At 44.2% G+C, this 25,540-nt stretch overlaps 2 protein-coding genes across 4 annotated transcripts in view; both read left to right on the top strand.

The window, feature by feature from the left end:
* Window positions 1-8,318: 8,318 nt before the first annotated feature.
* LOC138193071 (trypsin-3) overlaps window positions 8,319-25,540 on the top strand; it is a 57,196-nt gene continuing 39,974 nt past the window's right edge. Inside the window, exons 1-2 of one of the 3 annotated variants that reach the window (XM_069140870.1) lie at window positions 8,319-8,393; window positions 16,149-16,221. The gene's annotated coding sequence lies outside the window, so the exon portion shown is untranslated. Of the gene's footprint in view, window positions 8,394-14,091; window positions 14,541-14,700; window positions 14,748-16,148; window positions 16,222-25,540 lie in introns of those variants that run through there. The other 2 variants (XM_069140872.1, XM_069140871.1) reach the window with 2 other exon arrangements.
* On the top strand, window positions 8,382-11,300 carry fam43b (family with sequence similarity 43 member B). Its single transcript, XM_069140869.1, has one exon. It carries the CDS (start codon window positions 9,073-9,075, stop codon window positions 10,069-10,071), a length of 999 nt encoding a protein of 332 aa, XP_068996970.1. The 5' UTR covers window positions 8,382-9,072; the 3' UTR covers window positions 10,072-11,300.

The raw sequence follows: 25,540 nt of genomic DNA, 5'->3' as shown, positions 1-25,540 counted from the left end.
TGTACTTTGTTTATGTGAAGCTGACTGTTTATCCAAAGACATCAAAACAACCTTGAGTAAAAAAAAAAAGTATTTTCTTTTCCCATCAAATCCAGACCGCAAATAAATGCGTTTAATACCAAACAGATGACCTTTTTGTGTCACCCGTCGGGCACGTACAGATTTGCTTTCACGCGATGTGTAATTTGTCTGACTGGGCCGACGCCATTCAAAACACAAAGGCAGAGCTTTCACTCGGCCTGTGTTCAAGGCTGCTGAGTGTTCAGGGGTAATAATCAGGGTCACCCTCTATTCAGGTCAGAATATAAACAATGCATATAAAGATGGATGATGTGTCGGCAGTTTCTCCCGCTGTACAAAAAGGGGAAGCAGCCAAAATGTGCTGGATACCGGCGCACCCATCTTATAGCCGGTCTGCGCAGCAGTAACGAAGCTGTGCAACCGAGGTCTCGCTTGTAAAACTCGTGCCTCTGTCACGCAGTCAATCACAATGTCACACACAGATTTTTACATCATCGTATCACTACCGAAAACAGAACTTAAACAGAACAATAAACACCGACGCAAACATCAACGTGATGTGAAGTATTTGTGAAAAACCTTAATTGAGAAAACGTCGTTGTTCTTCTTCGGCTTCACTTTTGGAGAGCTGTCATGTTGTCCATCTTTAAATAATCGGTCTACAGGGCCAAAACGAGACACGCCTTAAATGTTATATATTATATAAAACTTCAGTAATGGCTTACAGAATAAGCACAGCGGGCCCGTGACAGCAAGCCACCCTCAACGTAACAGAGAATTCTCGGGGGTTAATTTTATCAAACGTAGTCTTGAGTGAATCTAGATTATTATATCCATTTTGTAATTTCACCGTGGCATGTATCCCCAGTCTAAAAATAGAAGAAGCTGAAGCGGATATATAAACCTCAGGGTGCATTAAAGAAATGAATTTCCATTCACCTGATTGCATCTTTAGTTTTTTGTTTTTTTTAGCACACTAACTTTTTACACTTGGTTTCTTTTAACAAATGGAAATACTGGATAAAAGCAGATGGTTAAAAACGTTTACAGGCATACACAAAAATAGAGATAAATCTAATTAATGCTGCGTGTTTAGAATTATGGACGGAGATGTGATTTTATAATTTTTCAAATGATCGTTAAATGATAAAAAAAAATCTAGTTGTTTATGCGACTATCTTCTAATGTGCTTTTTTTTTTTTTTAATTCACCGCCGCTGGATTGTAATGCGCTACTCTCACCAGAAGGTGGCAGTAATGCGCCTGAAAGCTCTTCGCCAACAGTCACGAAAAATCAAATAACGAACTGTATTTTTTTCTTGAAAGGCCCGTCACCTATTGCAACACGTAATGATTCCCAAAAAGGAGCGGCAAGTGTTTCTGACTCAGAAACTCTTTGTAGTTGTTTGTCTGCATTCAGGTAGCTGCATTTATTGTTTTTAAAGGTCTCAGAATTGGAGCATTCAATGGCTCCTCTTCTGAACTACTCTTTTTGTTCAGTAAAGCAGCAAAAAAAAAAAAAAAAAAAAAGCTGTCACAGGAAACTCCTGTGACTGAATCAGTCTGACATAATCAACCTGACACGTGAATGATTGGCCTTCGAGAGTTTGCGGCTCGGTTCTGTCCGGGAAAAAAGGTGCAACCTTGTTTTCAATCTCGACAAAAGAACACAAATGTCCTCGGGGCTCCAACATTAGTCATCTCGTTTTGTGGTCAGAGTCTACCTTGCAGATCCGGTGCGCCCTCCCTCCTCCCTCCTCCCCATCCCCACCTACGCAAACCTCCCGCCTCTTTACTTTCTTTGTCTGTCGCATAATGACTTCCGTTCAAAATGCCAGCCCGACACGACGCGACACTCATTCCACATTTCAGACAAGACATAAATAGCGCTTGCAGACGGAGACAGCAGCTTTATGGGAGCAGTACGAGACGCAAGAGGAACATTGCGTGCGCCCTCTCGATGTTGAAACGATGACATTTTGAATTTGCCGTGGCAACACCTTTCCCTGTAGAGTATTTACACCGACGAGAAAACCCACAGTGGGCTCATACACTTCTTTCACATTGCGTCAGACTGCCACACAGATGCTGAAATAAAATGAAATGTAGAGCCAGAGAAGCACCCCGTGAACCTTTTGAATAGTTTAACAAAATTAGTTTTGGTTGAAGGACAACACGTTTAACTTTTATATTATTCTTACTTGACACATACCATCTTTCAGTATCTAAAATAAGATGCTGCATCAATTTAATTTGTCTTCTTTCAGGTGCTTCGAATGCATTCAAACATTCCCCATCAAGTCTGAAAACATCAAAAGCGGGAGCCTCTCATCAATTATTGTAAGATTCTTTTTTTCTTCTTCTCTCTTATCTCACAGCCCTTCGTCCTCTCTCCCCTCCCGACGTACAGTCTGCTCATTCACCCGCCGAAAAGCACATTATTTGGAAGAGTCTTGAGATATTGAACTCAGCCGGCGCTCTGCGCCCGGAGGATCTCTTTGAGCGTTACTCAACGACGGCACCGCATAGATAATGAATGTATTTGGCACAGACTTTCATTGTGGCGCCGCTTCTGCCCTGCCCTTCAAAACTTCAAAAGTTTTCACCTGCAACAAACGATGGAATTTGAATAATGCTTACGATACCGAGGGTTGAGGAGAACCAGTAATTTGCAATCGTCCCGGTGTAAATAGGAGACGGACGAGAAAGCTCTGCTTCCGCCGACGTGTAGATTTGATGGTGCATTAAAAACGTGAGCTCTGATGCGAAAAAAATGCGCTTTTAAACAGCTCACAAGGGATGTTTATTTGAGGGGTCTTGCAGTGAGTTGCACTAGATGCCAAAATCAATAGCACTCTCATATCTGTCTGTTCAATATAAAGCTGGAGCCAGCAGTTGGTTACAGCGCGGCTTAGAGACTTGAAAAATGGGATACATCTTTGAGAAACGGAAAGAAGTCAAACTGAGCCAACACAGCTGGTGCAGTTATTAGGTGAAAGATGTAACAGCTAAACTTCACGTAGGAACCACAGACTGTGTATAAAAGTGGACTGAAAAATGAGGCCGACTGCGGAAGTGCCTTAAGCTGTAATACCGCCGAGTGCCACTGGAGGTCGGCTCCAAAAAGCCTCCATTCAAGTAGACTCATAAAATTCTCAGTCCATAAAATTTATCCAAGAATTATCTCTTGTTTTATGGCTAAAGTCGCTCCTTCTTATCAGTTTTCCGTTCGTCCATCCGAAAATAATCCCGTCATTAATTATCCCGTCGTGTGTGTTTGATTGACGGGCCTGTGGTGCAGTCAGATTACGGCTATCGGTGGGCGGGTCGTAGTATCGCCGGGTTTCCAATCGGATCGGTTGACGCATGCTAAGAACTCTTTGGGTTTGTAAAAATGAACTAAACTACATTTTTCATGATAATTATTGAGCTTTTGCTACTTTCGGATAGAGCTAACAGTCTTTATGCTGTTGGTTAAGATAACCAGTTTCTAACTTTATACCTACCAGACGGTAATAAAATCATCATCACATCGTAACTATCAGATTTAAACCAATAATAATATTAAAATGTTGAATGATATACTCCTTCACTCACTTAGAATCAACATCAAAAACTTAATCGTATTTAAATGATCACGCGTTAATTAAGCGTTTCTAATTTCTCCTGGCTAATTAGCTCCTATTTTTTTTCTTCGACCTTACATGCAAACAAATAAATCACTTACTGCAGCATGGCACTGTGTCGTATGACAGTAAATGAGGGGGGCGTTAACCTGCAGGTCTCCTGTGACTGTATCGTTCTCCTGATTAAGTCGGGGAATAAACCTCCAGTATATAATACCCTGCACTCTCCCTGTTCATGAAACTATGATTCTCTCGCAGCTGCATTACGTATGCAGCCAGGCCTATAGCTTCTATACTATGAGAATGAGGTGATATTGATTTTCATCCCTTCAGGCTGAGATTTTCCCCCTTTTTTATTTATTTTTTTTGCAAACAAAACCCCCCCCCAAAAAACGACTTCAGCTCTTTGAAATGTTTAGAAACACTCCCCGGTCGTTTTTTTTTTCGCGAGTCTGGTTGTGTTTGATCGGGTGTAGGCGTGCTATCAGTGGCAGCAGTCTGATGTATGAAGAGCACGGCGGCCCGTTCTGTCATCGTTCCCTCTCTCTCGCTCGTTCTCTAGTCTGCGCCGAGCCGCCTCGCTGCCGCCCTCACGTACCACCATAAATCAGCCATCTAAAAGAGCCGGGCCCCTCGCTGCCAGGCCCCTCTCATTGATTACTCTGCACTGGATAAGTGTAGTGTGATGAAGAGGGAACCCAATTCAATTAGGCCGCCTTGCTAGACAGAAATATGTAGCATATGTTGCCCCGGATAAAAAAAAAAAAAAAAAAGGACGTCTCCAAGAGCAATGAGGAGAAACTAAGGATAAGGAAGAAGAATCTGCGAGGTGTGGGAGGGATGTCACTTGGATCAAAGTAATTGGTTCGCTGTGATAACTCTCAGCACCCCGGGTTGCTTGTGTGAGGTGATAACTGGTGTGCATTTTGGGAAGGAAAGGAAGAGTCAGAGGAAATGAAGACGAATCAGTTAGATGGGGTTTGTAACTGCTTCTACATCAGCAGCTCAAATGGAAAAGTTTGTAGTCACTCTTGGGGCAATGTTTGGTTTGGTTTGGTTTGGTTTGGTTGTCAGGCTAAATCTTTGGTCCGGACTCCGCTCAAGTTCCCCAGAGGATGAATCCCACTGACTTTGTTGGTTCCGCGACGTAGATATTTTTGGTGCCCAGACAATAATGCATGTTTTTGCCAAGTCGTGCAGTCATTCAGGGTTTCTAGAAGATGTACGGTACTGTTACGATTCTGGTGATCCCTACTTTGTTCATCCATCACCGCCATAAGGTTGATGTTTGTTGTTTACAGTCAAATCCAATATCGAATCAAGTATTAAATGCAATTTGGCACATTTATTCAGCACCCCCTGACCTTTTCAACGAACACTATCATCGGTCCAAAAATTGAATTTGTCAGAATCTTTTACCGGCAATTTCCTGCAAAGGTCAGCCTGAACTTTACTTCGTTTTTTTGTCAAACATTAGCAGGCTAACATGCTAAATTTCGATGGTTTAAATTAGAGATGGGTCAACTACAAAATAGAAAAAAAAAATAGTTAATATGACTATCGTCTTATTTCACCTGGTAGTAATACATTGCACCAGAAGGTGGCAGTAATGCACCAAACTCGTATTTATTTCTACCCCAATTAATCATCAAAAGCAGAAGAAGAAGAGCGTAGCTTTGGTAAAACACGTGTGGTGCTCTGAGATCAGATGCTACAGTGCAAAAATTAATAATTAAATAATAGTCGAATAGGTCCCAGTGAATAGTGAATACTATTTTTGTTTGAGATGCCCATCTCTAGTTTTTAAACAGGTGAGTTAATGAACACAAGCAAGAACTACTTCACATCATAGCACTGTATTATAATTATGTAACTGGTAGTTCGGGAGCAAGACTGAATATACAAAGATTGGAACAAAGGCTTTCATGTTTTCTGCTTCAGACACTTACTGTAATTTGTAGAAATGTAATTGAATTGGTCTGCAATATCTGAATTCAGTCCTTGTACCAATTGTCTGTTTTTGCGTGTCTGATGTTGTGTTGCCGGTCCAAAACGTGTATTTCTGCCATTCAGACCAGGTCTGTCTTGAAACATGTTTATTACGATATAATTTTTTTTTAAAGTACATTCATAAGAACTACACTTGCACTTACAAAATTCCTAACTAAACATCTAAAAAGATACTTATAACACTCACCTCGACTGCAGACAGATTTATTAACGTGCACCTCACTCTGCTTTTTAACACAGTTGAAGAATTTTCTCTTCTTTTTTTTTCTTTCTTTCAAAAAACTTGCTTTCCACCACTTAAAAGCTGAGAGAGCAAAAAACATCAGTCAGAAGATAAAGCGCCTCGACATGTAACATCCTAATTTCAATGAGAGCTCTCTTACGAAGGATGAGAAGTCAATACAGAAGACACTCATTCATTTCTATAAAGGCCAAAGCGTGATGGATTTTTTTTTTTTTTTTTCAATTTAGCATATCAGGGCCCGCATTAATCTTCCGTGGTTTTTAAACGAGCTATCTCACATCAAAGGGTGTGATTTATGGGACCGCAGCTTGTTTGGATCAGGCCTCTCAATCAGTCTCGTCTTTGGTGACTCGCGAAGATAGCGGCTGTTCCTGGATCAGAACCGTGGCCCGCCGGTCTTTAGTCACTCAACATTCAACCAGACGGAGAACAAACGTCTCCACGGTAACGTCTCATTTACGGCGACTGCTTGAACTCTTCCAAAAAAAAAAAAAAAAAAAATCACCTCGGTTTGAAACTTTGGCCGTATGTCCTCTGGCTTTTTTGTGTGGCTTTGCAAAGGTGTTGTTTTCACCCTGAGCACTCTGAAAATGACTGGCATTTTAAACAGAGCTGAATACAAACCTTTCTGCACTCAGCTTTGCTCTCTTACAACTCCTTCTACTACTAATAAAAGCAGTCATCTATACACGAGGTAGTGCCTCCACAGCAGTTTCATTTATTTCCTTATTCATACAGTTCTTTAATTCACAGCACTTCACAAGGGGCGGCAGAAAAAAAAAAAAAAAAAAAAAAGAGAAAAGGGACTTTTATATTTTCCAGTGTTGCCACGGTGACTATTCTCTCAGCAGAGAACTTCATCCGGCATCTCCGCGCGACAGCTCGGTCCGTGCCGCCCGGCTCGGCTCGCCGGCAGACACGAACGATGCTTATTTTGATGCATCGCAGCAGCCGGTAAACAGTAAACAGATGCCGGCACACATCACGTAGGACAGATGCTCGTCCGCGGTTCGACCCAGAAATTACGTTCGTATACTACAAATTAGGATGAGCAGGTACATTTTAGAGAGGCGTAATGATGTGGAGATTATGTTTGTTTAATCAGCATCGAGAAAGTGTTTTTAATTGAATGCGTCTGCCTAGTGGCGAAACGCGTATTTAATTGATTTTCCGACAGTAGTCGCTCGTAGCGACTAAAGCGTGGTTACACTCTGTTCATGGTTTTTGTTGGTGCAATCTCGGCACGTAATTCTCCTCAATCTACGGTGGCTTCTGTTTAACAAACAACATGGTGATGCATGTTTAACCTGGGTTAGTCACCTGGGTCAATCCACATCAGCTGACCCTGCTCTCAAGGATGGACACCGGATGGAGACTGAATGGACACCGGATGGAGACTGAATGGACACCGGATGGAGACTGAATGGACAGCGGATGGAGACTGAATGGACGCTGGATAGACACTGAATGGATGCTTGATCACTGGATGGACACTGGATGACTGGATGGACACCAGATGGAGACTGGATAGACACCAGATGGAGACTGAATGGACACCGGATGGAGACTGAATGGACACCGGATGGAGACTGAATGGACAGCGGATGGAGACTGAATGGACGCTGGATAGACACTGAATGGATGCTTGATCACTGGATGGACACTGGATGACTGGATGGACACCAGATGGAGACTGGATAGACACCAGATGGAGACTGAATGGACACCGGATGGAGGCTGAATGGACATCGGATGGAGACTGAATGGACGCTGGACAGACACTGAATGGATGCTTGATCACTGGATGGACACCGGATGACTGGATGGACACCGGATGACTGGATGGACACCAGATGGAGACTGGATGGACACCGGATGGAGACTGAATGGACACCGGATGGAGACTGAATGGATGCCGGATGGACGCTGGATGGACGCTGAATGGATGCTTGATCACCGGATGGACACCGGATCACTGGATGGACGCTGAATGGACACTGGATGGACACTGGATGGACGCTGAACGGATGCTTGATCACCGGATGGACACCGGATCACTGGATGGACGCTGAATGGACACTGGACGGACACTGGATGGACGCTGCCCAGCGTTGGTGATCTGGTGTTGCTATCAGGAGTTGAAATAAATTCACCAACACTCATGTCAAATAAAAAAATTTAAAAAAAACACAAGAAAGAAGAAGATATAAGGAGGGAGCGTCCATGTGGACCAGTAGAGACGTGAATCTTTTATCTGGTTATTATTATTCAACGTAATTTTTTCATAATTCTCAGGTTTACCAGTAAAGTGTGGACTTCGCTCACTCGGCTAGTTTACAGTTAGCCGTTAAGCCCGAACACGGCAGTTAAAACAATCTTCACTCGTCATCTCAACTTCTAAGAAAGCTTTCTGTCCTTAGATGCCGACGATCGTGGTTCATGATGGACAGTGTAATCCAACCGCAGTCAGCAGTGACCTGAAGCCCGACACAGGTTGGTTTCACCACAACTACATTTTTTTTTTTTTTAACCTAAACTGTGATTTTGTTTGCCTGAAGCTGAATACTCTCAGAGTTGGAAGATCTCTCACACGTGTCCACAACCCAGGAAGAAATTACATTTCTGTCAAAACATAATTGGCAATATAAATTCTTATGGAAACAGCGTAAAGGATTGAGTATTTATTCCTTCTGTTTCATGGCCGAAGGCTTGAACATCATCAGTTACAAATGCAGTATGACGGGACTCCTTATGTCAGATGCACAATTCATGTTTCATCCTTTGTAGCGCGCTCGTTCTTTGAATTGTTCTTCGAATGTGCCGTAACATCACTCAAATGTCATTTTTAAGTCTATTCCTAATTGAATTGGTCCGGCACTGATCAGCGCTGCATGATGCAGACAACACGGGAGGAAGAAGAGGAAGAGGAGGAGGAGGAGGAGGAGGAGGAGGAGAGGGAGGAGCGAGCGAGCGAGCGGGGGGATCAGACTGGCTGAGCCTCGCAGCTCTCAGTCTCTCTTCTGTGCTTCGCAAAGCGAGCTTCTCGCTCTCTCTCTCTCTCTCTCTCTCTCTCTCCCGGACACATCGTCTTTCGTACTCTTTCATTGCTGAGCTGCGAAGAGGAAACGCAGCAGAAAGAGGGGATCGGTCGCTCCCAACTCCTCCCCGCACCATGCTGCCCTGGAGACGGAATAAGTTTGTTCTGGTGGAGGACGAGGCCAAGAGCAAGCCCAAGAGCCTGGGGACGGGGCTGACCTACCACTCCATCCTCTCCTCGCTGCTGCGCTCCTGTCCCGACCTGCTGCCCGACTGCCCCTTCGACTGGGTGGGCAGCATCTTCCACACCAAACGGCAAAAGGTGGAGCTGAACAAAGAGGAGCCCGTGTACAACGTGCGCTACCTCGGCAGCGTGGTCACCATCACGGCGAAGGGCGACGGCTGCACCCAGGAGGCGGTGGCCAAGATCTGGGCGAGGAGCAACTACGGGGAGCAGAGCGTCAAGATGAGGTTGACGGTGGGGTCGCAGGGCATCCGGATGAGCGCGGACAAATCGGGGAAAAAGAAACCCATCCACCTCTACTCCCTGAACAGGATCACCTGCTGCGCCGCCGACCCGTGCCGGCCCAAGATCCTGGCGTGGATCTACAGGCACCAGGTCAAGAACATGGCCGTGGTGCTCCGGTGTCACGCCGTGCTGGTCAGCAAGTCGGAGAAGGCTCAGGCCATCGCCCGCAGCCTCTACCGGAACGCCACCTCCGCCTTCAGCGAGTTCAAGCGGCTGAAGCGTCAGAGTGATTTCCGGCACTGCCAGCAGCAGCTGCTGGGCGAGGAAGCGGTGCCCCTGATGCCGCTCAGGAGGCTGCTGAACGGGCAGTGCCACTACAGACCGACTGCTGACAACCCCGGGAGCGCCATCCGCCTCTGCTCCATCACAGAGGAGGACGAGGAAGAGGAGGAGGAGGACGAGGAGGAGGAGGAGGAGGAAGAGGTGGTCGAGGAACTGGAGCAGCAGCAGCAGGAGAAGCAGAAGATTTTAACAACAAACACAGACCCGACTCAGCTGCTGTCAGAGTTGGACATCGGGGATATCGCCCGACTGGAGCAGTGCCAAATCAACTTTGTCAGTGACAGCAACAACAACACGTTTACGTTTATAACCTCTCTGGTGTGACTATAACGCCGTTCAGAGAACGCTATTCTCCAACAGCAAACAAACAACACATTCCTCACCCTCACTCAGGCTCCCTCCTGTCCCCCCCCCCACCACCACCACCACCACCACCCCACCAACCCCCTCCGTCCCCCGTCCATGTAATGTGAAGTGTTTACCAGAAACTTCTCCTACTGCCGGGGTGGTAGAGAAGAGGCGAGACGATCCGTGTTGACCGTGGGAGTAAAAATCTGTGTTTTTTTCCGGCCAGATGGCTCGAGATGCCGGTCGGACTGGTCGCAGTTCGGGAAACTGCGTGTTTACAAAAGAAGGGCCGGCGACGCGCGGGACTTTTGACGACAGCACAATGACGAACGAGGACAATGGGAAAACACGTAGGCTGAGATGGCTGAACATGTGGGTCACATTTTGATCACAGCGCCGAGCAGGATGTGTTTAGTAGTCTCTTTTATTTTTGTGAGTACAATTACAGCCGTGTTTGCCAAGCAGGGACTTTTTTTGTTGTTTTGTTTTGTTTTTCTGGATCGACCTGTCGTATTTTTTTCAGGCAGGTTCTTTGTAAATTTGTGTAATTTTTTCTAGTCCGACAGTCCTCGCTGAAATTGCTCGCCGACTGACCTTTTCCCAATCGAGAGAAGTTTATTACGGTTTTACTAATGATCGCGGCCGACTAATGAATAAGGCTGTAATTTAGGAGGCAAGCCATCGAGTCGACGTGTTTATTGCTTCCATTTGTTACAGCCGTTATCATTTATGCATGACAAGTCAGCAGTAACCTTTTCGTGCTGAGCTTTTGTCCTTTTTTCATGTGACATCTTTGATCCTTTCGTCTTTTGAAATGAACACTGTGATAAATGTGCGACCGGGAACGAATACACAACGGTTCATGCAGCGTCGTCTAATTTATGTATGCATTTTTTTTTTTTTTTTTTTTTTTTTTTTTTTTTAATATATATATCTATTGCAGTGTCACCGGAGCAAACAGTTTGCCATTAATGTTCCCTTTTTAGCCAAGTTTTTTGCTCATGCTGTTTTTCCCACGAGCCCTTGCAAAAATGCAGACGGACCCTCACAATTTAACCGGTTTTTTGAATATGACTTTAGCTAATTTCCATGTTGATAATATCTGTGCTACTGTCTAAAGATGCATTGTGATTACTATGAGATGAAGCTATTTATTTTCCAGATATGACAAATAAAAATTACCCTCACTTGGGTTTCCTTCTTCACTCTCAGGGGGAAGGTATTTTCTAGACGCTATCAAAGAGGTTATTCAAATGAGTCCCAACAGCTCTGCATCCCACTTTTGTGCATTTGCATGTTTGTGATGTGAAAGTATGTCTAACATACACTTCAAAGACAAAAAAAACAAACAAACATATTCACACCAGCATATTCTGCTTCCTGAGCTCTAAAACTGTATATATAAACAAAAAAATCTCGGCTCTAAACTGCCAGTCAGCTTCATTTTGATCTTAATGTGGTCCGATACGTTTCCGTAGGCCTTCTGCTGGCTTTCCAGCTCCTTTACTCTGAGGGGAGCAATTAATCAGCGGATTGAATTGTTCAGGAAACGAACATAAAGCACCTGCCTCCGCAGGATGGCTGTCAGGCTCTGACAGTGCCGAGTGATCCAAAACGGGGACCAGGAAGTCGACTCGCTCATCAACCATTTCACTGCCAACGTCGTCCATTTTAATGAAGAGAGATTCTTTAAGCTGGTTCACAATGAAACTTTCATAACAGAGGCATGTTGTGGATGTTTTTGTTTTCGCAAGCGGGCGGTTTAGAGTCACCACAACACGGATTCATATTTCATACTCCGCATTATAATAATCATAATACAGCATTGCGATTAATATATTAACGCTGTGTAATAATTGATGGGGGAAAAAAACTGCTCGTAAATTCACTTTAATTGTCACGTATAACATCAAAAGCTTGTTTGTTCTGACGCAGCTCATCAGGAATTCTGCTCTTGAAGAGGAACAGGTTCGGCTTTGTTGACGTACGAGACAGCAGAGTTGGTTTGAATTACCGAGACGGATTGTTGCTGAAGCTTATACTTTCAGGTGGAGCCTTTTGAGATCAATATTTTTTTTTTCTTTTTTCCTGGAATAAACCACCCCTGAAGGGGAAGAAGATGCAATATCAGAGGATAGATAATAAAGGATTCCTGTGCCCTTGACGCTCTGATCCATTCGTAGCAAAGGAGAAATCCAGAATCTGAATACACTTTAATGTATTTTTTTTCTTCCTGGATTTTAATCTTCAATCAGTTGGAGGGAGTCCTGTTCTGCATAGATAAACACACACACACACACACACACACACACACACACACACACACACACGCACACACACACACACGCACGCACGCACGCACACACGCTGTGTGCTCGCTGACACTCGTCCGCAGAGATGCATCGTGTGTTTGTGTGCCAGCGTTGTGTTAGCGCGGAGTGGTTAGCAGAGGAACCACCGTGCTTTTATGTAAACATAACTCTCGTCGGGCAAACAGAAGCGAGCGGGAGCAGATGGCAGCAGCGAGGCGCACGCTGGGCTTTATCACTCCCGTCTTCCAGAACGAGCCGGGCTCAAGCCCAGATCCGGGGGCCCGCGATGATTTTGTCACACCGTCAGCCCGCAGGAGAGCGCTCTTTTAAAAGCAGGACGCTTTAATTCAAAACCCGGCAGACGCCGGCCCCCCGTCGAGTGTCACACATAACCAAAGAAGCGGCATTTTGAGAGGGGTGAGGGGCGGAGGGGGGTTTCTTTGGAGAGCACACAAAAAAGAAAAAGAAAAAAAAGAAGCTGTTCCCTGCCCGCACACATCTGTTTAGAGGATTTCTTCATCGTCGCGCGGCGTTCTGTTAAGCGAACACAAGCAGATGAGTGACGGCACCACGGGTCTGCCCGTCTCCGGCGCGAGATGGAGGGACAAAATGTTTTTCTCAGAGCAGCTGGAAGCAGGCAGCTGTCCGTTTCTGTTTCCGGCGAGGATGGTAACAAAGAAGAAGAAGAAGAAGAAGAAAAAAAAGAGCAGCTTCTGTGAGAGGATGGCAGAGAAGAAGAACAGGAAGTGCACGGAGGCCAAGGGAGGACACTGAATCGATGAGAGATGCGGCACGAACCGTAATCAAACTCTGAGAAAGCGGTCGTGCGGGTGGTGGTGTAGAGTTTGTGCTGCTGACAGGACAGAAACCTTCATTTACCTCGTTTCTTTCTTCAACGCGTCCTCCACATCAAAACCTGCCGTGCGGAACGCGTCGTTTCGCGGCCAGAATTTTACCCGTTTGGGTCCGACGGCATTTGGAAATTCTCGTATGTGCTGCAGAGTTGAAGTATTTTGTCCGTCCTCAGGTCAGCGTGGCGACAAACTGGAAACAAGCAACACCCTAAAAATCATATGTTTTGTTGTACCATCCGTCCATAAAACCCAGAAGCGTCCGATTGCACAGAAAAGGTCGTCTCTTCAACGGAGGTCAGACGGTCAACCGGCCAACAGGGCACAAAATGAGTTCGAGGTCAAACAACTGAGTGACACGAGGATCACATTTGTGCTTTATTTTAATAATTAATAATTTTCCAGCAGAAAACGCCTGTGGAGAAGATTTTGGTCTGATTTTGTAAAACCTGCTCCCGGTTAACATCCCCCACCTTCATTTCAAATGCAGCGCACAGCCGCTTCCCGGAGCTTTCCTCTGGGACCCGTGGATGTGTGGAGGAGAAGTGGATCGCCTGCAGCCTGAGCCAAAAAAAAAAAAAAAAAAGTTCTCCAGTTTGCTGGTTTTGCTTTCGTGTTGTGTGGCCTCGCTACACTTGTGCTTTAGTGTGTTAAGAAAAATAAAAATCCATTTTCGAGGCTGCTGGGGAGGTTTTAAAAAATTGACAACTTTAATATATAGTGTAAAAAAGCGATCTTGGTTGCAGGCGGAGGTGTCCTGACAACCGTTGTACAGATGTCTCTTTTGTAACTGTGTTTGCTGAGGATTTTTTTTTTTTTTTTTTTTTTTTTTTTAGTGACCTCTGGGACAAGCAAGGCTGACTTTTAACTCCCCAATTTCCTCCTACCTAGTCCTTCTCCGCTCTTGTCGTAATTCCTACAGCTGCTAGAGGGCTTTGTCCCTTTCACGTTAAACGTACGTCATCACGGGACTCCCGATGAAACAACCGATGTCATCCCTCTCGGTCGGACGGTTTCCATTTCTTCCCGCATTTGATGCTCGTATCAGTCTTCAGTCGAAGGAGACGGCATGAGTTCCAGTTACAAGTTCGAATTATCAGACTATCAAAGCCAGCAAGCATCATTTTCCACCTCATGCATATCTTATGGGATCTTTTGGGAAAAGAGTTGCATACCTGGCAATTTGCAGATGAGCTGCCTGGTTGTTTTTGCTGCTCAGCAACACTGTCAAAATCACAGCGAGGCGGAGGATGCTCTCAAAGAACAAAACTGCACCCTCACTGTAAGATGCATATTCCTGATTCCTTTTTTTTTTTTTTTTTATTTGACTGAAGTGCTTTGAATATTATATGAAACGACATCGCCATGAAGTCGAAAGTGAGCGAAAACTCAATAGACCAGTCAGATAATCTCCCAAAGCCACAACTGTTCTTGCCGCAGCCGAGAGTCCTGGAACACAGAAAAATTACAAATAAAAACTTCAGCGCCAGTGAGTATACAGCTAACTAATTCATGAGAATCAGGGATTAGTTAACGGCATGAAACATTTATGGTTTTTATCCCATAAAAACATAATCAGTAATGCCTGAAATTTTCCGGGAAAGACGTCGGAGATGAAAAATCAGGCCTTGGGGAATGCATTTCGTTTAATAATGCTGTTCAGAAAAATGAGTAATCTCTACCGTTTCTTCTCTCCCTGGAAGAGTGAATGTTTTTTGTCCTAAGATAAAACACAGTCTTAACAGTGTTTCAGTCAGCTGCACTGCTCCTCCCCACACTGCCTTCTGCTGTTGAGTTTATTGAATGAGACAGGAAATATTCCACTATTAAACCTGATGAAATTACACTTTGCAAAATTGAAAGAAAAGATTTTTTTGTTAATAACTTTTCATACAGCAGAACCCACGTCGTAGACTGTATATAAAAGAGGACGTAGCTTCCGTCTCTGAAAAATAAGGCAGACGCAGAAGTGCCTTGAGCTGCAATACCACCGAGTGCCACTAGAGGGTTGGCTCCAAAAAACCTCCGTCTCCATAGACTCCCATTCAACTTGTCTCATACATTTTTAGACAATCGAATTTCTCCAGGAGTTATCTCGGTGCTGTTAGCTAAAGTCGCTTCTTCTCATTAGTTTTCTGGAGGTCCGTCTGAAAATAATCTGTCACTGATTAGAAAATAAGCTTCAAAAAGATGTATTTTTGGGGGCGTGTCTGTTTGATTGACTGGCCTGCGGTGCAGTCGCGTTACTGTAGGCGGGACGTAGTATCGCCGGGTTTTCAATCAGATCGAGTCAGATCCCTCCCCCCATCTCGCCCAAATATGGTCACTTCCTGCTCCGAATTAGCAAGATGGCAGAGATTCCCAACTCGGGGCTTCACCGCCGACGTGATGATGTCACTTCTGGTTCCCGCTTGACTCACTGCTTTGAATTTAGTAACCTTTTCACACACCAGCTGATGTCTTTCTACCCGAGGCCACAGACTCTCCACTCTGACGTCACCGTAGAGCCATTACGCACCCTAAATCATGAAATCAATAACCGGGGAGCACGGTTGTGTTTCCAAAGTGTTATTTTATGGTGCCTGATTGCTCCGTTTGTCCTTGCGGGGGTCTGCTTTAAATTGTTTCTGTGTTTGTGTGGTTGTGTTCGTGCGTCAGCTGCTCCATTGATTGTAATGATGAGATCGAGTTACACGCCGCGTCGACCTTATCTGACATCTGGGATGTTCGCTGACTGTCGTAATTGGAACGCCGACATCAACAGCGCTCGGAGAAAAACACAGATCTGGATTTTAAAGTCAAAAGAAATGGCGACGTGGTTATGATTACGTGTGATTTAGGAGAACTATATTGAGAAAGTATAATAATCCGCTGTCCTGTTTTGATTTAGATGGAAAGATCGACACCTGATATGAAGCTCAAAGAAGTGAACACTAAAGGAAAACTAGGACACGGAGATTCAGGTACGTTTTTACTTATGTCAGTTGGCAGGTCAGCTCAGGGAGACACAAACAGGAGGGCTCGAGCCAAAAAAAAACAATACACTGATCAAAAACACTTTGATGTGTACCTTAGTTTTGGGGTCAACACGTTTTTGATTCAGCAGTAAAAGCAAACGAAACGCATGAAATAATATTATTGTTTTTGTTTTTAAAAGTTTGAGTAAACGGACAAAAATAAGGTTTGTCCACACGGCAGGCAAATTAGATTTCTGTCTCCAATCAGGTCTTCTGGACAGACTGTCTGCATCGTCCTTTGCAAGTGATCACCCACCTATCTGCATGGGTTGCTGTGGTAACGACGTTATGTGCATGTTTTTCGCCTTCTGTCGGCGGACCGCTGTTGTCGTCGTCCTCTACGGCGCGAAACACTTTCTGAAAGCGGCAGCGTCGATTCTGCTCAGTCTGTCTCTCTGAAATGACGTCGTCTCCGAGTGACGCAAGAAATGCGATCTAAAACTAGCAGAGCGTCCGGACTGAGACGCTTTTTAAAAAAAAAAAAAAAAAAAAATCACCTCCAAATGTGGTTTGTGGTTGTGGTTTTCTTTCACAAATGTATCTGGACACAATCTGGATGTAAACAAAAATCTGATTTGGGCCGAAGGTCTGAACACGGTGAGATTTATTTGGACCAGATGAGGGAATTGAGTTTCAAGGTTAGCGAGGCGGAGAGCACAGATTGTTCCCGGGATGGAGGGGAGGACGTTCTCCACACTGACAAGCAGCTCACATAATTAGGTTTATTCCTCGTAAAATCTATAGTGATGCATCAGCAGTATTTTAGAATTAGACCAATCGGACGGCTCTGTGTGTATCTGTCGATCAATCAGTAATATTAAATCCCTGAAGGAGAAGCATGAAGTCAGAGGTTTTAAAAGAATATCTGCTGGGAAATCATTATCGATCCACTTTCATGTCTAATTTTGTAATTTGTTTCATCTGTTACACAAAGAAACACGGCCGCGGTCGTTTTTCTGTTCGTCTTGTGTTTCTGTTTTTGGTTCCTTCAATTGAAGAAGTGGATATTTTGTAAAAAATGACGAGGGACAGAAGTTAATCCAGAACAAATCGCACTCCTATTTGGGACCGAGCCTGGCGAGCTGTTCCACCCTGTTCCCGGCCGTTATGCCAAACTGAAGTACCCGCCTCCTGGCTGTATTCATATTTAACACGTAAAGTTACCTCGGCAGGAAGTCTCAGAGCCCGCCTCGCTGTTTTTCCCGTTTCCTGTCTGAGCTCAACCGACCGGCTGCAGCGTCATATTCAACAACAGACACAAGAAACGGCGTCAATTTTTCATCTAACTCTCAGCAAGAAAACAAAAAATGTATTCCTTTAAGAAACTAGATAATCGAAAGATTACCGCCAGACAAATCAATTGTGTTTTATTATCCAACGTCTTTCCTTTCGCCTTTCATACCTCAGATTAATAACCCAGACCGTAAAGATAAAACGTCTTCTTTGCCTTTGTTTTAAACCACTTTTACTGAGAGAGAAGGGAATGATATTACCGACATGTCATTTGCCTCCCCGCTAAAATATATTAAGCTCTTACGAAACACTAAGGGGGTAACAGGAAAAGTAATTGGCTGCAATTATCATCACACTTGCCGCTATTTGCAGAAACGGCGGAGGTGTGCGTGTCATTATAACCTGTGGGTCCGTGGGTTCAGGCCGGATGTTTCTTCGCTGTTTGATGTCTCGGCGAAGGGCACGACTAATGTGACGACCGAACGGGAGGGGAGGCACCACTTTGGGAGAAAGTTCTTTTGTGAAACAGAAGAAAAACACAAGGCTCCATCAGAAAGAAAGAAAAGAAAAAAAAAAAGAGTCCCTATTTGCCCCTGAAGCATTTTGTTGGACAGTGAAGAGGCAATCAGTCCGGCCTCCGTTTGTTTCCCAGTTTTCCTATTACCTGGGGAATGGTGAAACAAGGCAGCAGAGAGCAATCACTTAGACACACACACACACACACACACACACACACACACACACACACACACACACACCGTCTTAAAAGAAACTGGGCCAAGACACATACAAGGCTCAGGGCATTTCATTTTGGTGGACGGTGTTTGAGGATAAGATAAGACTTTTTTTTTTTTTCCTTCTTCTTCTTCTCCTCTGTATTTGATGATCTACAGAGAGTGGCAGGTGGATAAAAGGGGCAGTGGAGTGGGTGGATTTGGCCGGCATGTGAGCGGGGTTGGCACATGCCACAGAAGAAGGCCGCGTCTGGATGCGAGCCCGCCGTGGCCGCAGCACCTGAACAAACAAGGATGCACAAAGGACAAACAGGGTGGACGTCCGCCGCTGCTTAGTAGAGGGGGGACACGGCGGGGTGCAGCTTTATTTGCGGCGACAGTGTTACGCACCGATGGTCACATCGGAGCAATCGGTTACTGAAGGTTGATTAACTTATTCATTTATCCCGTTCAAACAACAGAGAAGAAGAATATATATAAAGAGAAATATGTACATGCATATTTTTTTCTTGGTTACACAAGTGCAGACCGAACATGTTTATAAGCTATAACATCAAATCTATTCATGCGTTTCAGTGCTACAAGAGGCTCCTCGTTTTGCAGGAGACACTTTACTCACTGCACGGGAGGTTGGATCAAGGTAAAAATGTTGGCACACACAATAGAAAGAGGTAAAAATGTCTGTTAATGACATCAATAAAGCTGCTGGGACATAAAAAAAAAATGAAGGGAGTCTACAATCAATTCAGTTTGTTTTTAAGTGTAATGACCTCTTTTATCCACTGTATGAAAGAAATATATGAGGTTTGATTGTCAAGATAACACTAAAGCATGCAGCATTTAATTCATATGACGGTACCCTATGATTCCCAGATACTGACATAACCAGATACCGATTACTTAATTTGCACTTAAAGAAATATGTGACCACTGTAACAAAACCCCAAATGGCGTCAGGCATCGTGTCTTCAAGGACTTAATCGCTTGCATCTTTGTCATTTTTGGATGTTTTTCTGTGTTGATTGATATCGTATATAATCTTATATATATATATATATTTACTATAACCACAAAACGAATGGCATCACCCAAAGTTATTATAATTAATCCTGTTTTGATATTTGACCATTTTGACCATTTGATATTTCTTTGGAAGTCGTCACACGCACTCGTTGTTTGCTCTGCAGGTCCAACATCAAACTTACTTCATCCGGTGACAAATCTAACCAGTAATTATTGATCTGCTGACGGACCGTCTGCTTGACGATTTCGCTCTCAAATGACTGCAAAGCTGCATTTATAGCGATTTATAATCTGATGGTGGTTTCACCCGGCAGAGTTTGCACTACACCTCATTTTCATTTTCCACGCAGGACTTTGTTCGTTGTTTAGTCGTCTTTGATTGTTTCTGCTGTTTGTACCGTCACATCTAAATCCCACAGCACCACAGACATGTAGGAAGGGGTTCTTCTTCCCCCCCTTGTGTTGTTTGACGACGGTTGTCAAACAGCTTTTAGGTGCATTACTGCCACCTTCTGGCCAAAGTAACGCATTACTATAAAAAAAAAAAAAAAAAAAAAGACAAAAATTATCTAATTAATTTATTAGAAAATCCTGACCCAAAACCACAAATATGAACCCGTGGAAGGAAACGTCTCCAAACTCGTTAGAATACGCAAATGAATGTATAAAATGTCAACAATCCGTCTACACGCTGAGATGTTTCTCAAGATTAAGGTCAAAACTTGACCTTTTAAAATTCAGAAGATCACTAAATTCAGCAGGTCTGAACAAACTTTCGTGTCATTCCATTCAGCAGCTCCTGCAGATATTTACAGATTTTTTTTCAGACCAACATTGGCAACCCTCCAGCCACCCTGCTGCTATCACGACTTAAAAGTAAAATAAAGCCAAGCCTGCGGGCAGTTTTCAACTCTTGGGGTAAGCTTTGAGAAAACATGCAGCCTTTTTTTTTTTTTTTTTTTTTTTTGGAGCTAAAAAAAAAAAAAATTTAAACCCTTATAAAATAATATATATTTATCAACGCCGACTCAAGACAGAATTCAGATATTTTTTATTTTATTTTTGTCATGGTCTATTTCATGAGTCCGATGTCTCCCTAACCAGAGGTGTAGAGTTCCACTTGGATTACCCCATTTTGCCGATTTACACGCATGACGAATCCCTTCTTGCTCTCTCCAACGTTCGTTTGGGATCGGGAGGGAGTCATTATAAAACCTGCCAATCTCCACAGGGTGCAACCTCGAAGCTGAGGTGAAGGAGGGCATCGTAGCCAGAGGTAGATTAAAGATGTAAAAACCTTTATGTCACACCGAGGTGTTTTTTTGGTTTTGTTTTTTTTGTCGGGCTGAAAGCTGCGCGATATCGGCTTTGATTATTGTTAACAGCAGTGCACGGCACAAAACCGCTTGTGAACATTCAAGCATCTTTAAATTAACAGCGTCTGCACTTAGCTCACGTATTCATGCATTCACAGTCGTGTTTCTATCTTTTCCACATGAAGCGAACGTCCCTCTTATCCACGTTATCTCGCCAAACGCCGCATGACACGCCAACTTTGCTCTGAAAAATGTTGATGAGAGCTGGAGGGGAATACTGATGCGATCCCCAAGAGCACCACGCCAACACACACACTCACACAAACTCGCGCACGCACACACACACACACACACACACACACGCACACACTCAATCACTCACTCACTCCAATGCTGATTTTGAAACTCATCATCTCCTGTGTCTGTGTTAGGAAAACAGACAGCCGTTGCCACACAACACTCTAAAACATGTTCCCTGATTACCCAGCAGCCTTCAGCACACGCTGAGCTTGATATCTGTCATCGGCAGTCCTCATTACCTTTCACAGGTGGAGACGGGACGTGTTCCAGCTTTTGGCTCGATAATTATTCAATTTAAAGTTAAACTGAGCCGAAAATTATCCGAAACTTTTTATTTGTATTTTAAAACGGCAGAAAAGGAGCGACCGTACATATATAGCCAAATTGAATATTCACCTTTTCCTGTATTGCTGTCAGCAAAAATGCTAACAAATGCTAAATAGCGTATTCAAATTAAGCTCCGCCCACTCCAACACGGGTCACTGCTGGCTTCTCGCATCCAAAATACGTGCTGTAGCCTGGCGTGCCAAAATGTAGAGTACACCTGTCGCGGTTATAATATTAACACTAATCGACTGTCTGTCAGTTTCAAACACAAAAAAAGAAATTTTCTCCTCGTAAATTTACATACGCGTATGCTGATCTCGGCACATTCTTCCGTGTCTGACAACTGAGGTTTGAAGGCGAGTTGTGTTGATGTTCCTGCTTGTCTGTGCAGCAGCAACATGAAGCGGCACTTCCTTGTAAAGCCAGATGTACGAACTGCATCAGCTGGATTCAGAGCACGTTTACATATCTCTGGTCTGCGATTACTGAGTGCACCAACAGTTCATGTGTTGGATCTCTATGCTGTTCTTTTCTCTCTCTGCTCTCCTCTCACCACCAACCTTTCGAGGCAGATGGCCGCCCACCTCCGAGTCTAGTTCTGTCGGAGGTGTCTTCCTGTTAAAAGGGAGTTTTTTTGTTTTTTTTGCACTTTACTGTGCTATGAAATAACCTGGGTTGTGATTTGGTGCCATATAAATAAAATAGGAATTGAACTGAATTTAATTCAAGTTGGCTGTACAAACGGCCTCGGTTGTGTTTGGAGCACATTTCTTACCGTGTATACAAGAGGTGCATGGATTACTACGTATTATATGAAGTAATAATGTGCCATCCCAGTCCCTTGGGAGCACCATTCGAGGGGCCAATGTCACGGCACAAAACAAATGAAATCTTATCAGAAGTGACTTTTAACGTCACTTCAAATAGAGCTTAGTCTGTCAAACCCAGACCGCATTAATATGGAAGAAACAGGTTCAAAGACTGAAACATCTATAAGCCCCGCTGAGTTTCCTCAGATGCATGTATGCATGTTTGTATGTATGAGATGCCACTTTGTGAGAAGATTGCCTAAGTTGAGCATCAAATCGACCTCCGTCAGGAAGTTTCAGGTGGAAAGAGCCGCATCAAAATAACTTGAAATGCCAGCCTCCAGATTGCCTTTGAAAAGTGATAAACGAGGGGGATGAATGCGTCTTCGTCGCTATTCAGAGCTGCTCCTCACATTTCAAACGCAGCTGGAGGAGAAATTAATATCTCGGGTTACTTCAACCTCACGAAAGGAGACCAGACTTGTCAGTTTTATCAGCTTCAGAGACGCAAGACAAATGAGTTGGACGGGATCCGAGGTATTCAGCCGGGCACAGATCGGATGGGAGGCACGGTGTTTAATATTCTCTGCTTCGCGAGACGGAGGAAAAGTCGGCCCGGCGTGAAACAGAATCAGCGCGAGGATGATTGAGACGACAGCGGTAGCAGGACAGAGACTGTAACAGTTGTGGCGTATTCATTTATAAGAAAAAAAAAACAACAACATTCATTTCTTTCTTTCCTCCTGATTTCAATCAAATTTTCTGTTCAAGACCCCCCCCTCCGACCTCCCCCCCCTCCCACACACACACACTTCTCCCCAGACGCCGAGTCTGTCCTCAGGCAACCCTTTTTTCTTCTGGCAGACTGCTTCTTGCTCTTTGATCTGAAGAGTGCTAAACTACTGTATATAGCCCCACTGTCATATATAGTAGGCCTGCTGTATCAGCTCCGTCCCCGCAACCTAAATAGATTGACCGGGGGGGGGGGGGTTTATGGTGGATTTTTCACAGCTAATTATATCAAAAGAAATAGCCGGGTCACTTACATAACGCTCATCAGCAGCGAGGGGTTTATGCCGCGCTCGTTGTGGGTGTTTGAGCGTCTGGATTACGCACCGCACTCGGACAGTAAGTGAGTAAATCTGATGTGGAATTACATTTGGGTCTCAACATCCGAGAAGCACAACGGAGGGTATTTTGAGCGCGGAAAAAAAAAAAAAAAGATGTTCTCCAAGCGAATAAATGACTTGTTTTTTTTTTGTTGAGAAATGATGTTTGCCGCGCGATAATTTGATTCACCCCTCTGCTTCAGCGTCCAATTCAACTCAATTCAAACCAATCGGAGAAGCGCGGCAGGTCGTTTCAGATGCTGTTGATCGAAACGCCGGCGAGATTGTTAGTGAGTCGGGAAGCAGGAAAGCTCTTCTGACGGGAAGATAAATTAAAGTGGTGTAGTGGAGAAGACGTGCGATGTGTTTCATTTTTTGATAATGTCAAACGTGGAGATTTATTTAGCAAAGAAGGGATTTATGTTGGCTCAGATTTAAACCTTTAAATCTAATAATGATAATAGCTGCAGCAAAAAAAACAAAAAAAACCAAATCATCATGTTTTGTAAGTTGGTAAGTTGATACTTGTCCACAGACAGTTGCCTGTTTACACATTCAGTAGACACACAACATTAGCATTAATTCTGACTCATGTTTTCGTGAATCAAAGTGCACTTTTGCACAGTTTGGAGGCACTTCGCTGTTTGCAGATGTTCACATTAATGTTTCGTAACCGGCTACGCTTACATCACCGGGCCCCCTGAAGCGTGTACTCACAGTTATAACCAAATCCAACTGATACGGCTCCTCCAGGTAACTTCACAGATGGCGCTGCTTTGGATTTTGATGCCCAGATAATGAGGGGCGCTATTTCAAAATTGTAATGACATCTATTATTTTTTTTTAGAAGAAACATTTGATTTCATCTCGGGGCCCTTCGGCTGTGTGGAAAAAGTGGCAGACAGCTGAGTAACGTTGATGCGACATCTCTTGCGAAAGACTGAATCAAAACAACGAGCGGAAAGACGCTGCGATCGTCCGTCGTCGAGTTCGGTAACTAGAAAAGTTGAATTTATTTATTTCACAAAATAATCGTCGTGGGATGCTTTGCTAATATGAAAATATCGATCACAGCCTCCTTGCATGAAAGTTTCTGTTCGAGAAGAAAATCTTTTCTGCGTTGAAAGATGCCCAGACGAGTATGATTCCATATTCTTATTTCAGTCAATGAAGGATTTAAATAATCAAACAGGCTTCATGAAATCAGTAGAAAACTCCCGGGCCGGCGGTTTTATTCTGCGTCTCCTCCACCTCCGTCTCCTGATTCTACTTCTCTCGATCTGGTGCCTCTTTTTTTTTTTTTTTTTTTTTGCTTGGCTTCTCAGCGGACACAAATAAAAGGCCATCTGTAGACACGAGACAAACTGGAAACCCTGTTGGCCGGGCAGGTTTAGTGAGGAAGTTCGGCACGGCCAAGTATCCCCATTCAGCCAGCAGCCAGGCTTCGCTCCGCGGTGTCCTTTCGAGTGTCCGGGGGACGCTTGACGCCGAGGCAGCTGCTGCTCTGACCTCAGACGCCGCAGAGCTGCGACCCCGTGCACCACAACAAGCTCGCCGCCTCGCAGCCTGTACCACATTAAAAAAAATATATATTTTTTTAAAAGTCATTATCTAATGCAGAACATATTTAGAGTCTCATTAAAAGCGGAGCAGTTGATTTTGAGAAGGTAGTGTGCAGTTTTTTTTTTTATCTGCTTACCCATGCAGAAAACAAGCTGAAGCCATTGCAGCAGCTCGGAGAGCCTTTAATTAGGTACAACAGTTATTGTTACACATGTTAACGCTAATACGTTCACAATGACAATGGCATCATGCTGATGCTTTGCTTTTAATGCTAGCTGGCGTGCAACGATTTGTTAATTAGAACTAACCGTCGACTGCAACCGAGGCTGATGGAAACCTCATTATTTTTGCAGGAATTTGACCTCCTATAAGTTAGCCAATCAAAGTTGTTGTAGTTTACCCTGTGGGGAACAAGCACTGAACCGACCACCAGAGCAGTGCAGGTTACATATAGTCCGGGGAGGTGATCAGGGAGATGCAGCACACCTGCAGGTGGTGATCAGGGGTGAGTGGCTGCATCTGCTGGGACAGGTGAGGGGCGTGGCCACGGGAGGTGAGGGGCGTGGCCACAGACAAGCAGACAGGGGACACAGGAGGAGAGGTGATCAGGTGATCGGGGGGGCAAAACAGAGGAAAAAAACCGGACTCCTGACACAAAGCCTTTCACTCAGGTACTTAGGAGATTATCACACCCATAGAGTCAAACCATCAGCATGGCCAAAATGTACAGTTACAACATTTATTTTAGACCAATTTGAAAGAAGGTGCTACATTACACCATTTATTGAGGTCACTTTCCACGAGGTGTAAATATTGTCAAACTCTGTGCACGGAGACGATATTATAAAATG

The sequence above is a fragment of the Embiotoca jacksoni genome, unplaced genomic scaffold, assembly GCF_022577435.1.
Source record: "Embiotoca jacksoni isolate LCO1_2020_lvr unplaced genomic scaffold, fEmbJac1.0.p SCAF_9, whole genome shotgun sequence".
NCBI lineage: Eukaryota > Metazoa > Chordata > Actinopteri > Embiotocidae > Embiotoca > Embiotoca jacksoni.
The sequence above is the reverse complement of the archived record's forward strand: the minus strand, read 5'-3'. Positions and strand labels throughout refer to the sequence as shown.

Excerpts from the sequence above, each read along its gene's own strand:
- fam43b (XM_069140869.1), top strand. The coding sequence starts at position 9,073 with ATGCTGCCCTGGAGACGGAATAAGTTTGTTCTGGTGGAGGACGAGGCC.